Source organism: Mesoplodon bidens (assembly GCF_964165515.1).
Source record: "Mesoplodon bidens genome assembly, chromosome: 14".
Classification (NCBI taxonomy): Eukaryota; Metazoa; Chordata; class Mammalia; order Artiodactyla; family Ziphiidae; genus Mesoplodon; species Mesoplodon bidens.
The window spans coordinates 14,863,712-14,876,875 of NC_138170.1; the positions used below are offsets into that span (position 1 = coordinate 14,863,712).

A 13,164-nucleotide genomic window follows, 5' to 3' on the forward strand; every position below is an offset into this window, starting at 1 on the left:
TAGAATGGGTAGTAAGCTTACTGCTAAATTGTTTCATCAACTAATATACTTTTTAAAAACATCTATTAATTTTCACGCTAACTATTGGATAAGGTATAATTTATATAATGTTCAACCCTAAAGCAGAAAAAGCTTAGGGACAGCAAGAGCAATGACCCCGTTCCATCCTCACGCTGAGAGGCCTTGAGGGCAATTTAGATGCCACAGCAAGATAATATGTCAGTGAGATTTTTCTTTAACCTTACAAACCCAGCTGGCGTAAGAGCTCACTGATGAGAAAGCTAGTTTCTGTTGGTTAAAGAGAAACTCATATCTAGACTCACGTTTCCTTTAGAAAAAAGGAGGCCTAAATGTTTGCTTCCACATTAGGAAGGACTTCTGAAACACCACTGAACTCATCTTTGATTTCCTTATTTCTTTTCTCAGCTCACCTCCCTTCTCTATTTTCTCACCTAAACTGTGTGACTTTGGCAATGATTCACTCCAGATAACTTGCTTGTATAAAGAGCAGATATTATCCTTCTACCTGATCTTGAAATCAGGAGGACAGTAAGAACGAGAGAGAAAAGAGAACGGAAAGAGGAAACGAAGTTCAGCCAAATTGTTTTGTTTCTACAGCCCTGGTCACCTCAAACCACTGGCTTCGTACCCTGTGATTTCTTCTTCCTCCCATTCTCCTCATTCCTCTCCAGAACCAAGAACCACCACCCAAGAACCACTGACCTTTGTGACATCACCTCTCTTGCTAAGCAACACACTGGGAGCTTCCTCACTCCCTGAGCCCTGGGAGAAGCCTTGGACCAAGGTGCTCCAAGAAGGAAGCTTTGCCAGAGAAGGACGGAGGGAAGTAGGTGGAAGAGATGCTGCGGCTTGTCGTGTGGTCGGCCAAGATTAGCCCACCCCTGAGCCCCCCCACCCAGACCCAGCGTGTCCGCGTACTTCAGAGGTGAGAGCCAGGAGCCCCGAGAGGCAACATACGTTCAATGAAAAACTAGATTTATCGGTGCCCTACTAGATAAAAGATGCCCTGTGTCACAGGAAGGCGAGGTAGACACCGTCTGGCTTTTTCAAATTTATCATCCTTGTTGTTATTATTTCTCTTAGTAGGACTCCTCTGCCTCCCATGTTTTCCGGAGAATGGCTACTGGAGAAAAAGAAGATGAATACTTCTTGAGTTTCTTCTATGAACTAGGGCTGTGCCACAAACTGAGGTGAAAAAAAAGCCAAGTACCTGCTTCATAGGATGGCTGTGAGGATTTGAAAAGATAATATACAGACAGATCTTTGTACAACTTCTAGTGATAACTGCTCAATTGTATGAGTTACTTTTATAATCAACAAAGTCTTATCATAAATATAATGGTTTTTGATCCTCACAACAATTCTATGAGGCAAGTTTTATTGTCTCAATTTTTCATAGATAAGGAAAAAAAGTCCAAGAAAGGTGGGAGGGGTGGTGTAAAGGATTTATGAGAGAACATGAAAAAGGTTAAGTGTATCTATATAACAAAGAGCTGGGAACAAAAAGGGGAAAAGGGAAAAAAGACGAACAGTCTGTTGGAGGAGAGAAGGGCGTGTGGACACAGGCAAATGAGGTTTTCCAGGAAGTGTGGGGAGTGAGAAAATTGGGGCCAAGAGAAAATAGGACACAGTAGTTTCCAAAAGAAATGAGCGAAGACTGAAATTCCTTAAATTTTTTTCTGGCCTGTGAAACTCTGCTTGCTGAGTATGCTATCACGCAGAGATGGAACACTCAGGACTCCAGGGGCACAGGGTGATGTAGGTTTATGTCCCCTGCTTGCAGGTTGAAAGAGGTGTAGTGGAAGTTCAGCATGTCTTTGCCCTGAAACTAATTTTACAGTGAGCCGGGCAATCTGATTCCAAGCCATCTTCCCCGTCACCTCCCAGGCATTGTCTTTCTCCTCCTAGAAATCTCTCTTACAAAGATGCCTACAACCCAGAATCCTGTGTTTGCCCCCAGATTTGCCTACACATTTTTATAACTGAATGTTTGTTTGATATCTTTTATTCCTTTTTCACCTGTCGTTTCCAGCCCCGCTTCCCCCATATACCATCCACTACAGGGTCCCCCTTTCCCACTACTGGACAGACACAGAGAGTCCCCTGCTTCTCCCCCCAGCCCCGTCTGTCTCCTCTCTCTTCTCTCTCACACACATTCTTTCCTTGGGAAGAATCTCAAATTTAGCAATTTAGAGGTTCTTTGCAGGGCTATAGACTGTCCTTTGTTAAAGATATTTCTGGGGCTTCCCTGGTGGTGCAGTGGTTGAGAGTCCGCCTGCCAATGCAGGGGACACGGGTTCGTGCCCCAGTCCGGGAAGATCCCACATGCCGTGGAGCGGCTGGGCCCGTGAGCCATGGCCGCTGAGCCTGCGTGTCCGGAGCCTGTGCTCCGCAATGGGAGAGGCCACGATAGTGAGAGGCCCGGGTACCGCAAAAAAAAAAGAAAAAATAAATATAAATAAAAAGATATTTCTGGGGGAAGGCATATTTTAGTGGATAAAGAGCTGTCAACCCATTCGAGATGTTTTGGGATGTATTAGGGTACACTAGCTTTGCTCCGGTCACAAGGGAACCGTTACATCCCAGTGCCTTAACACAACAAAAGTTTACCTCTCCCCCACACCAAGTGCTGCATTGACTGTGCAGATCAGGCAACAATCCTGAATGACTCCTCCAAACAGTAGTTTAGGGACCAGCTGCTCTTTGCTTGTGGCTGCAAAGTCACCAGGTACCACCCTGCCAGCAGATGGTGAGAGCGCGTGTGGAGAGTGGGGAGGAGAACGGAGACTCTCATGGGAGATTTTAGGAGCCAGTCCAGGCTGTGGTGAGCATGGATCCCATACTCCGTTGGCCAGAACGAGTCACACGGCCGCACCCGGCTGCAAGATGGCTGGGAACTATGTACCCAGGAAGAAAATGAAATGAACACATAACATTACCTGTCACATGGGGTGATGTCACTCTTATAAAAAGTGAGAAATTTTGAAATCTCCAGAGTAGGAAAGAACCAGTGCTGTATCACATCTGCCAATGTAGACTTGATGTTTTCTACATCAAGATAAGTCCTATCTCTCTTTGCTCACTTGAACCTAGACTTTGAAATATTTCCTACCACCAATGCCGGCCCCTTGGTGTCTTTGCAGATGTCAAGAGGACAACTCATGAGGTGGAAGGCAATCACCCCATATGGAACGAGGTAAAACACATCAGGCAAGCCCAGATGAGGCAATGACAAGCCCAACAGTGAGGCTGGGTCCAGACCGTGCCCAGAAGTCTAGGGAGGGGACAGGGAGCCTCATCAGCCTTTCCCAAGGCTGGAACATCGTGCCCTGCGAGTAGCCTCTAAGCTGAGAAGGCTGTGCAGGTCTCAGGGCCATAGCAGCCACATCTGCCCACAGCTCTTGGCCCATCTCACCCACTCTGGGGCTGGACCCATCTTGTCCAGCCCGGCTGTCCTGATGTTCCCAGAAACCTGAAACAGAGACAGGGTCCCTTGTGTAGGATCCCCTCTCATCTCCCATCCATCCATGTCCCCCCACCCAGTCCCCAAACCCCTTAGCTACTAACAAGCCCACAATACTGCAGTTAAGCTGTGGGAGCCCAGGTAGGATGCCTGGTCCCTTGGTGAAGGTAGCAAATGCCATCCTCTTAGGAAATTAGACTTGAGGGATATTCCACGGTTTGAGAAACACAGTGCCAGCCCGTTCCCTGCATCTTTTCTAATTTCCTAGGAGGACGGAAAAGGGAGGGGGGAGGGAGGATGCTGACCTCTTTGTGCCTCCCACAGACCCTCATCTGGCACCTCTGGAACCGCCCCCTGCAGAAGGACTCTTTCCTGCAAATCACCCTTCGGGACGTGGGCTCAATAAAGAAGGAAAGGTAAGGCAGAGAGAGAGACAGGAGGAGCCTGATTCTCTGACTAAAGCTACGGCAGATGCTGCATCTCCTCTCTCTAATCTGTAACTCACTCAGATGCAAGGACCAGAATCCACTCCAGACAGCTAATGCAAAAAAAAACAAAGGGGGTGTGTGTGTATGAAGGCTAGGTATATAGATGGACATATCAACTAGAACTAGGAAACTGGGGACCCAGGGGCAGTTCTGTCTCTTCTGAAGGCACAGAATCTCAAATCTCTTTCTCTCTGCCGAACCCTGGCTTCTCATCACAGCCCCATTCTAGTGCCTCTCTGAGACTGAGGCTATGGCATCCCAGGTCAAAATTCCCAGGACAGAGAATCTGACTGGCCCAGCTTTGGTCAGGTGCCCACCTCGTGGTCCAATCAGCTGTTACTCAGCACAGGTCCCATTCCGGAGGCGTGTGGGTGCAGAACTTCTGGGAAAAGGCTGGGCAGGGCAGAGCCAGTAACTGGGGTGCCCACTGTCCAGGAAACCCCAAAGCCAATTCCCAGAGAGTTGAGAGCCCTCTGGTGGATGCACCCAGTCAACTGCATCCCTCCTTAAGCCTCGGTGGACAGCACAGCTTCGAGGAGAGAAAGACATCTCTGAATAAAGTCATGCCTGGGACGGAGAAGGACACCATTTCCTCTGGCTCAGGAGCTCATACCTGCTCTTTGTCTCCCCAGCTTCATTGGACTGGCCACAATACTACTCAAGCCCTTGGTGAATAAGCCAAGTAAGATCCTTTTCGTGAAGGACCTGACCCTGCTCAACCATTCCATAATGCCCACAGATGTGAGTCGGGCCCTAGGAAGGGTTGCATGGAGGAGCGGGGGGCAGCTGGTGAAGCTGAGCTCTCCACTCCAGCAGAGTCCCAGTGTGCCCCCAACCCAGAGAGCACTTTCTGCCCCGCGGGGGACCCATCACACTTCCCATCAGCTCCCCAACTTCCCCATGCTGCCTTCCATCCACCTACCCACATCTCCACCCTTCGTCCACCCACTGAGATTGAGTATTCAGTTGATTGTCCACTGGTGTCAGCAACTATGGAAGGCCTGGGATACAAAATTGAATGAAGCCCACATCTGTTGTCACTCTCGGTGACAAGTGCTCCAGCACATGTATATTGAGGTCAGTGGGCTATTTCACTGAGGTCAGGAGAGAATGAACGATTCCACTTGGGAGGAAATGGAAGGCTTTACAGGGGAGGTGATTAAGATGTGTGGAAACACATGAAGACCAACCAGATGAGAACAAGCAAAGGCGATTTATTCAGAGCTTGCTATCTAACAAGGGAGTCAGCCACCATCACTTGGTTTTGACAGAGACTCAAACGCAGGCAGAGGAGTGGGAAAGCTTTATGGTAGAAAAAAGGGAAAGCTTCAGGTGTGCCCTGATTGGAGGCTGTTGGTGCCGGGAAGCTGTAAGTGGACCAACTAGAAGCTGGGCATCCTATGTGATCGCTTAGGGGTGCATATTTGTCTTTCTTGCATTGGTCCTGAGCTAGAAGAGGGGACAAAATTAAGGGATCTATCCGTTATTAATCAAATCCCGACTGTCTGTTGCTAGAGTTGGTGGTTGGACTTCCTATGAGTCTGACTCACTGCAGGCTGACTTCCTGGGCTGGTTACTATAGATACCGTGTTAGTTTCCTGAGCTGATTGCTACAGGTTGCCTGTCAGAGTTCCATTTTTATGGATGGTTTTTAAGGAGGGGCATGAGTTTGCCCAATGGACAGGAAAGGAAGACAATCCAAGGCAGGGGTATGAGGTACATGTGTGAAGGCTGGAGGGAAAAGAGGCATCACTGCAGGTTCGGGAGGGTGGGCTGCCTGCACTGCTGGCGCCGGGGGAGGGGGCGGAAGGGGTGTGAAGGTCAGGGAGACCTGAGACTGGGTAGGAGGCCGGGGGCCAGAGGCAAAGGGCCTGTGGTCTATGCTGATGAGTTGTGACTTTACTCTGATAGTTTAGAGCACGTAGGGAGTGTTTAGGGGTCGATTCTGACGATGGTCTGGAGGATGGACGGGTAGTGAGAGTGCTTGTAGGCAGGAGGTCAGTTAGGTGTTCGCTGGAGTTCCCACATGAGGTCATACATAAGACGCTGGGCTCGGAGGTTAGCATCAGTGGTTCTAGACTGGCCTCAAGTCCACTCTCTCTCTCCTCCCCACCCTGCTGCATCCTTTTCTGTCACCACCACTAATGTGTGCCTCCTCTATTCTTCAAACCCCATCCATGGTAACCCATTGCTCTTTCCCCACCAGTTTATAACCTCCCTCCATCCCAGACCGCACAGGCCCCCATGGTGTAGTCCTGTGCCATGGCCAGCATCACTCCACCCGGGAAGACTGGGTGTGGCCCCTACCAGGCTGGACCAGGTTCCAGTGCTATGATTTGGCCAAGGATTGCAGGACCTCACAGCTCCCCTGCCTTTGCCTTGCAGTGCACTCTCACCCGACAGGTGGCCCTTATGACCTACAAGGATACTGAGAAGACAGGTATGTACTTCCATGGGGCTAAGCCCTGCATTTCACCAAGCACAGCTGGGTGGGCTCTTGGGGATCTTGGAGCCCCAACCATTGAGCCCTACAGAGGGATAGTGGCCAAGTTAGGGTCTATAGGCCAGATCTCCGGACACCTGCCTGAGGTCACCTGTCCTCCCAATGTGTCCACTTGTCGTCTGTAGACAGAAGACCCAGCCTCTCATGGGCTGCAGAGAGAGGCAAGGATGGCCATTTCCAAGGGCCCCCATATGTAGAGTGTGAGGCCCAGGGTTGCCCATGGTGGGTGGAGACCATGGGAATGTCTGGGGAGGGTATGTGCCCTTGTCAGGGCCTCTTGGCCATGATTTTAGTCAGGAGCTGGTCACTGGGGATAGAACAATGAAATAGGGGAAATGCCTCCAGGTCTCCTGAGCCCCAGCCTCTGAGAGCCCACCATGGACTATGTTTCCCCAGGCGATGAAGACCACCTGGCCATCATGGCACAAGAGGTGGCCAGGCAGAAACGGATGTTTCCCAGCTCCGCCGTACACAAGGCTCTGTCCCCAAAGCCTCAGCACTTCCGGGCGAGGCCGTCCAGGGTGAAAGCCCACGTGATTTGGCCGACACCCTCACCGTGTTCCCAGGCCATCCCTGCCTCTCCACAAGGTCATGGAGGAAGGTCAGGGCTTCCGATTGGGCTCCAGGTCCTCAGCTCTTCACCACACCCTCTGCTCCTCCAGGGGCCATTCTGGGAAATTTCTGCGTGTGGCTGAGGCTGGAGCCAGCTCCAGGGAGGCGACAGGAAGCACTGTGGGCAGTGCACACCTGACCATGCTGGGGAGGCAGGGCTGAGGCCTGGACCCCGCCCTTCAGGAGGTGGCATACAAGGCTAGCCTTGGGCCCAAGGAGAAGTGAGCTGCACAGCAGAGGCTCAGGAGAGTTCGAGGGGATCCCTGGGAAGCTCCACAGGTTCCACTGTGGATTCTGGAACCCCCACACCATGGCTTACCAACTTCCTTCTGATCTCTAGCCTGTAATCTAACATTTCTGCCATGGTTGGAGCTGCTCCCCAGCCAGCCACGTGCTCAGGAGACTGGGAGTCATCCTTGGCTGCCCCTCCTCCTCACCCCCCAACCCCCGCATCCAGTCAGTGGCCAAGTCCTAGCTCTTCATATCACCTGACCGCACCCATTTCTCCATTGCCTCTTCCATCCCCTGGTCCCAGACAACAGCATCCCTTCTCTGGACCACCTTGAATAGGCTCCTCCCAAACTCCCAGCCCCCAGCTCTCTCCTGTCCATTTTTCAGTCCAAGTGGTCTTTCCAAGATGTCATTCTTGGGACTTCCCTGGCGGTCCAGTGGTTAAGACTCCATGCTCCCAAAGCAGGGGACATGGATTCGATCCCTGGTTGGTGAACTAAGATCCCGCATGATGCGGCCAAAAAAAAAAATAAAGTCCTGGGCTTCCCTGGTGGCGCAGTGGTTGAGAGTCCACCTGCCGATGCGGGGGACGTGGGTTCGTGCCCCGGTCCGGGAAGATCCCACATGCCGTGGAGGGGCTGGGCCCGTGAGCCATGGCCAAAAATCAATAAAATAAAATAAAGTCCTTCTTATCATGCCATGCGTGTGCCTAAAAATGTTCTTAAAAATGAGGGCTCCCGGGGCTTCCCTGGTGGCACAGTGGTTGAGAGTCCGCCTGCCGATGCAGGGGACACGGGTTCGTGCCCCGGTCCGGGAAGATCCCACATGCTGCGGAGTGGCTGGGCCCGTGAGCCATGGCCTCTGAGCCTGCGCATCCGGAGCCTGTGCTCTGCAACGGGAGAGGCCACAACAGTGAGAGGCCCGCATACGGCCAAAAAAAAAAAAAAAAATGAGGACTCCCAGTGTTCTCAGGACATAACCCAAACTCCTTACAATGGCTTCCCAGGCCCTTGATAACCCAAGCCTGGCCCCCAAGCCACTCTGTCCCCTGCCCTGCCCCGCCCCACCCTGCTGTAACATCCTGCACAACTTACAGTCCCCACTCTCAAGACTTTCTCCCCAGCCACCAGGCCTTTGCACGTGCCGCCGCCTGCTTTGGAGAACATTCCCTCTCCCCATTGGCCCTGTCCCTCTTCACGAGGCTAGCTGGCCACAGGATAGAAGGTCAGCATGCCCAAATCACTACCCTTCCTATGTACTAGTGCATAGGGCAAAGTTCTGACATGAGGGCTGTTTGCCTGGTTTGACCACTCTTGTCTCTGATGGTCAGGTGGCTGCCTGTGTATTAATCCTTGAAGGGCCCCTGGACTTGATGGAGACACAGGAGGCCTCATGGAGAATGGCCGGATCCACGGGCTGGGCTGGGAGAGCTGCATGCTGTTACTACCTCTAGTCACGACAGGCTCCCACGACTGTGCCCTGCCAGCCACTGCCATCTCCAGTTCCTTCCCCTGGGGCCTTAGCCAGCCTGGATCCTACGGGCTCTTCTCCCTCCCACCTTCTAATTCTAGGCTCAGACTTCATCATCGCTTTACTGAGTCTCAGGAAAGTATACAAAAGCAGCAGAAGAAGAAATCACAAATCAGAGATGAAATCACAGATCATAGATTCAAGTGCATAGAACTTTAAAATGTTCGATTCCCTAAAAAGATCGCAGACAAACATAAAAAGACAGCAAACTGAGAAATGTTAGACTTTATTCTGTAACAAGTCCCCAGCACTCAAGAAACACCCAAGATGAAAAGGACAAAGTGGAGGTGACAGTCCCCGGGCCTTCCCGGAGCCCATGGGGTCGCTTTCCATCCGCAGTAGATGTTTCTTATCAGAACATATTGTTCTTCTAGAGGAGAGTCCCCACTGGGGAAGGGGAGCCCAGCGTCAAGTTCCCCTGTTTCCTCCTCTGCAGGTCCGAGTGAACGTGTTTGAAGCCCGGCAGCTCATGGGCAATGACATCAAGCCGGTGGTGAAGGTGGTCATCGGAGGCTACCAGCACCACACGCGGATCAAGATGGGAAATAACCCTTTCTTCAGTGAGGTGGGCAGCACACGCCCTTCAGAGCCGAATGGGGCACTTGGGCCAAGAGGGCCAGCCAAGGGCTGGGCATTTCCTGCCGGCAGCCAGAAAGCTTGCTCCCCGACACGGGTGCTTTCATTTGTTTGTTCCACAAACTCTTACTGGGCGGGAGGGCCAAACACTGGGCTTGGCACAGGGAATAGAGAGCGAGTAATTCCGAGCCCTGCATGGGGGGAGCCAGTGGTCTGTGGGGGGCCGCCCGCATATGTGAACACGTAAAGGGTGACAACGGGGCAAGACTGCGGTGCACAGCGATTGCAGCCGCGAAATGCAGGCCCTCTGTAGCCCTGGCCAGTGCGGAAGCCTCACCTCCTAGCATCGTGTCTGACACAGTAGGAACTCCATAAACATGCGCCAAATGAATTGATGACTAGACCACCAAAGAAAAGATAAAAGACCCCGAATAGCCAAAGCAATCTTGAGAACGAAAAACGGAGCTGGAGGAATCAGGCTCCCTGACTTCAGACTATACTACAAAGCTACAGTAATCAAGACAGTGTGGTACTGGCATAAAAACAGAAAGATAGATCAGTGGATCAGGATAGAAAGCCCAGAGATAAACCCACGCACATATGGCCAACTTATCTTTGATAAAGGAGGCAGGAATGTACAGTGGAGAAAGGACAGCCTCTTCAATAAGTGGTGCTGGGAAAACTGGACAGGGACATGTAAAAGTTTGAGATTAGATCATTCCCTAACACCATACACAAAAATAAGCTCAAAATGGATTAAAGACTTAAATGTAAGGCCAGAAACTATCAAACTCTTAGAGGAAAACATAGGTAGAACACTCTATGACATAAATCACAGCAAGATCCTTTTGGACCCACCTCCTAGAGAAATGGAAATAAAAACAAAGATAAACAAATGGGACCTAATGAAACTTCAAAGCTTTTGCACAGCAAAGGAAACCATAAACAAGACCAAAAGACAACCCTCAGAATGGGAGAAAATATTTGCAAATGAAGCAACTGACAAAGGATTAATCTCCAAAATTTATAAACAGCTCATGCAGCTCAATAGCAAAAAAACAGACAACCCAATCCAAAAATGGGCAGAAGACTTAAATAGGCATTTCTCCAAAGAAGATATACAGACTGCCAACAAACACATGAAAGAATGCTCAACATCATTAATCATTAGAGAAATGCAAATCAAAACTACAATGAGATATCATCTCACACCAGTCAGAATGGCCATCATCAAGGAATCTAGAAACAATAAATGCTGGAGAGGGTGTGGAGAAAAGGGAACACTCTTGCACTGCTGGTGGGAATGTGAATTGGTACAGCCACTATGGAGAACGGTATGGAGGTTCCTTAAAAAACTACAAATAGAACTACCATATGACCCAGCAATCCCACTACTGGGCATATACCCTGAGAAAACCATAATTCAAAAAGAGACATGTACCAAAATGTTCATTGCAGCTCTATTCACAATAGCCCGGAGCTGGAAACAACCTAAGTGTCCATCATCGGATGAATGGATAAAGAAGATGTGGCACATATATACAATGGAATATTACTCAGCCATAAAAAGAAACGAAACTGAGCTATTTGTAATGAGGTGGATAGACCTAGAGTCTGTCATACAGAGTGAAGTTAGTCAGAAAGAGAAAGACAAATACCGTATGCTAACACATATATACGGAATTTAAAAAAAAATGTCATGAAGAACCTAGGGGCAAAACGAGAATAAAGACACAGACCTACTTGAGAATGGACTTGAGGATATGGGGAGGGGGAAGGGTAAGCTGTGACAAAGCGAAAGAGAGGCATGGACATATATACACTACCAAACGTAAGGTAGATAGATAGTGGGAAGCAGCCGCAGAGCACAGGGAGATCAGCTCGGTGCTTTGTGACCGCCTGGAGGGGTGGGATGGGGAGGGTGGGAGGGAGGGAGATGCATGAGGGAAGGGATGTGGGAACAGATGTATATGTATGACTGATTCACTTTGTTATAAAGCAGAAACTAATTAAAAAAATAAATAAATAAACTTAAAAAAAAAAAAAATAAGTGGTGCTGGGAAAACTGGACAGGGACATGTAAAAGTTTGAGATTAGATCATTCCCTAACACCATACACAAAAATAAGCTCAAAATGGATTAAAGACTTAAATGTAAGGCCAGAAACTATCAAACTCTTAGAGGAAAACATAGGTAGAACACTCTATGACATAAATCACAGCAAGATCCTTTTGGACCCACCTCCTAGAGAAATGGAAATAAAAACAAAGATAAACAAATGGGACCTAATGAAACTTCAAAGCTTTTGCACAGCAAAGGAAACCATAAACAAGACCAAAAGACAACCCTCAGAATGGGAGAAGATATTTGCAAATGAAGCAACTGACAAAGGATTAATCTCCAAAATTTATAAACAGCTCATGCAGCTCAATAGCAAAAAAACAAACAACCCAATCCAAAAATGGGCAGAAGACTTAAATAGGCATTTCTCCAAAGAAGATATACAGACTGCCAACAAACACATGAAAGAATGCTCAACATCATTAATCATTAGAGAAATGCAAATCAAAACTACAATGAGATATCATCTCACACCAGTCAGAATGGCCATCATCAAGAAATCTAGAAACAATAAATGCTGGAGAGGGTGTGGAAAAAAGGGAACACTCTTGCACTGCTGGTGGGAATGTGAATTGGTACAGCCACTATGGAGAACAGTATGGAGGTTCCTTAAAAAACTAAAAATAGAACTACCATATGACCCAGCAATCCCACTACTAGGCATATACCCTGAGAAAACCATAATTCCAAAAGAGACATGTACCAAAATGTTCATTGCAGCTCTATTCACAATAGCCCGGAGCTGGAAACAACCTAAGTGTCCATCATCGGATGAATGGATAAAGAAGATGTGGCACATATATACAATGGAATATTACTCAGCCATAAAAAGAAACGAAACTGAGCTATTTGTAATGAGGTGGATAGACCTAGAGTCTGTCATACAGAGTGAAGTAAGTCAGAAAGAGAAAGACAAATACCGTATGCTAACACATATATACGGAATTAAAAAAAAAAAAAAAAAGTCATGAAGGACCTAGGGGCAAAACGGGAATAAAGACACAGACCTACTTGAGAATGGACTTGAGGATATGGGGAGGGGGAAGGGTAAGCTGTGACAAAGCGAAAGAGAGGCATGGACATATATACACTACCAAACGTAAGGTAGATAGATAGTGGAAAGCAGCCACAGAGCACAGGGAGATCAGCTCGGTGCTCTGTGACCGCCTGGAGGGGTGGGATGGGGAGGGTGGGAGGGAGGGAGATGCATGAGGGAAGGGATGTGGGAACAGATGTATATGTATGACTGATTCACTTTGTTATAAAGCAGAAACTAATTAAAAAAATTAAAAAGAAAAAAAAAAAAAAGAAAAGATAAAAGCACGGTGGGAGCAGGGAGCAAGGGTTGAAGAGGACTCCGAAAAGGCAGGATGGGGAAAGATAATTCAGGAAAAAGGAATAGTGTTCTCAGAGGCCTGGAAAGGAGAAGCAGCAGAACTGTAGACACTGGTGTAGTTGGAAGGGAGTGGCCGGAGGTGAGCCTTCAAAACGCCCTGGGGCCCCATCATGGATGGGACTTGGGAGCCACGGAGGGAGTCAAGCAGGAAGGTGACAGGGCCCGGTCTGCATCTGGGGGAGGAGGTTCTGGCTGCAGCAGGGAGTGGGGTGCAGTGGACAGA

The 13,164-nt window shown here is 49.0% G+C and overlaps 1 protein-coding gene across 1 annotated transcript in view; it reads left to right on the top strand.

Annotated features, from left to right (window-relative positions):
- Nucleotides 1-860: 860 nt before the first annotated feature.
- Nucleotides 861-13,164, top strand: part of FER1L5 (fer-1 like family member 5) — a gene marked incomplete at its 5' end in the record, with an annotated part of 51,627 nt that continues 39,323 nt past the window's right edge. Inside the window, 8 exon segments of the mRNA XM_081254600.1 lie at nt 861-905; nt 907-946; nt 3,165-3,217; nt 3,809-3,900; nt 4,605-4,713; nt 6,358-6,412; nt 6,872-6,981; nt 9,285-9,413. Coding sequence (XP_081110726.1) covers nt 861-905; nt 907-946; nt 3,165-3,217; nt 3,809-3,900; nt 4,605-4,713; nt 6,358-6,412; nt 6,872-6,981; nt 9,285-9,413 — 633 coding nt within the window.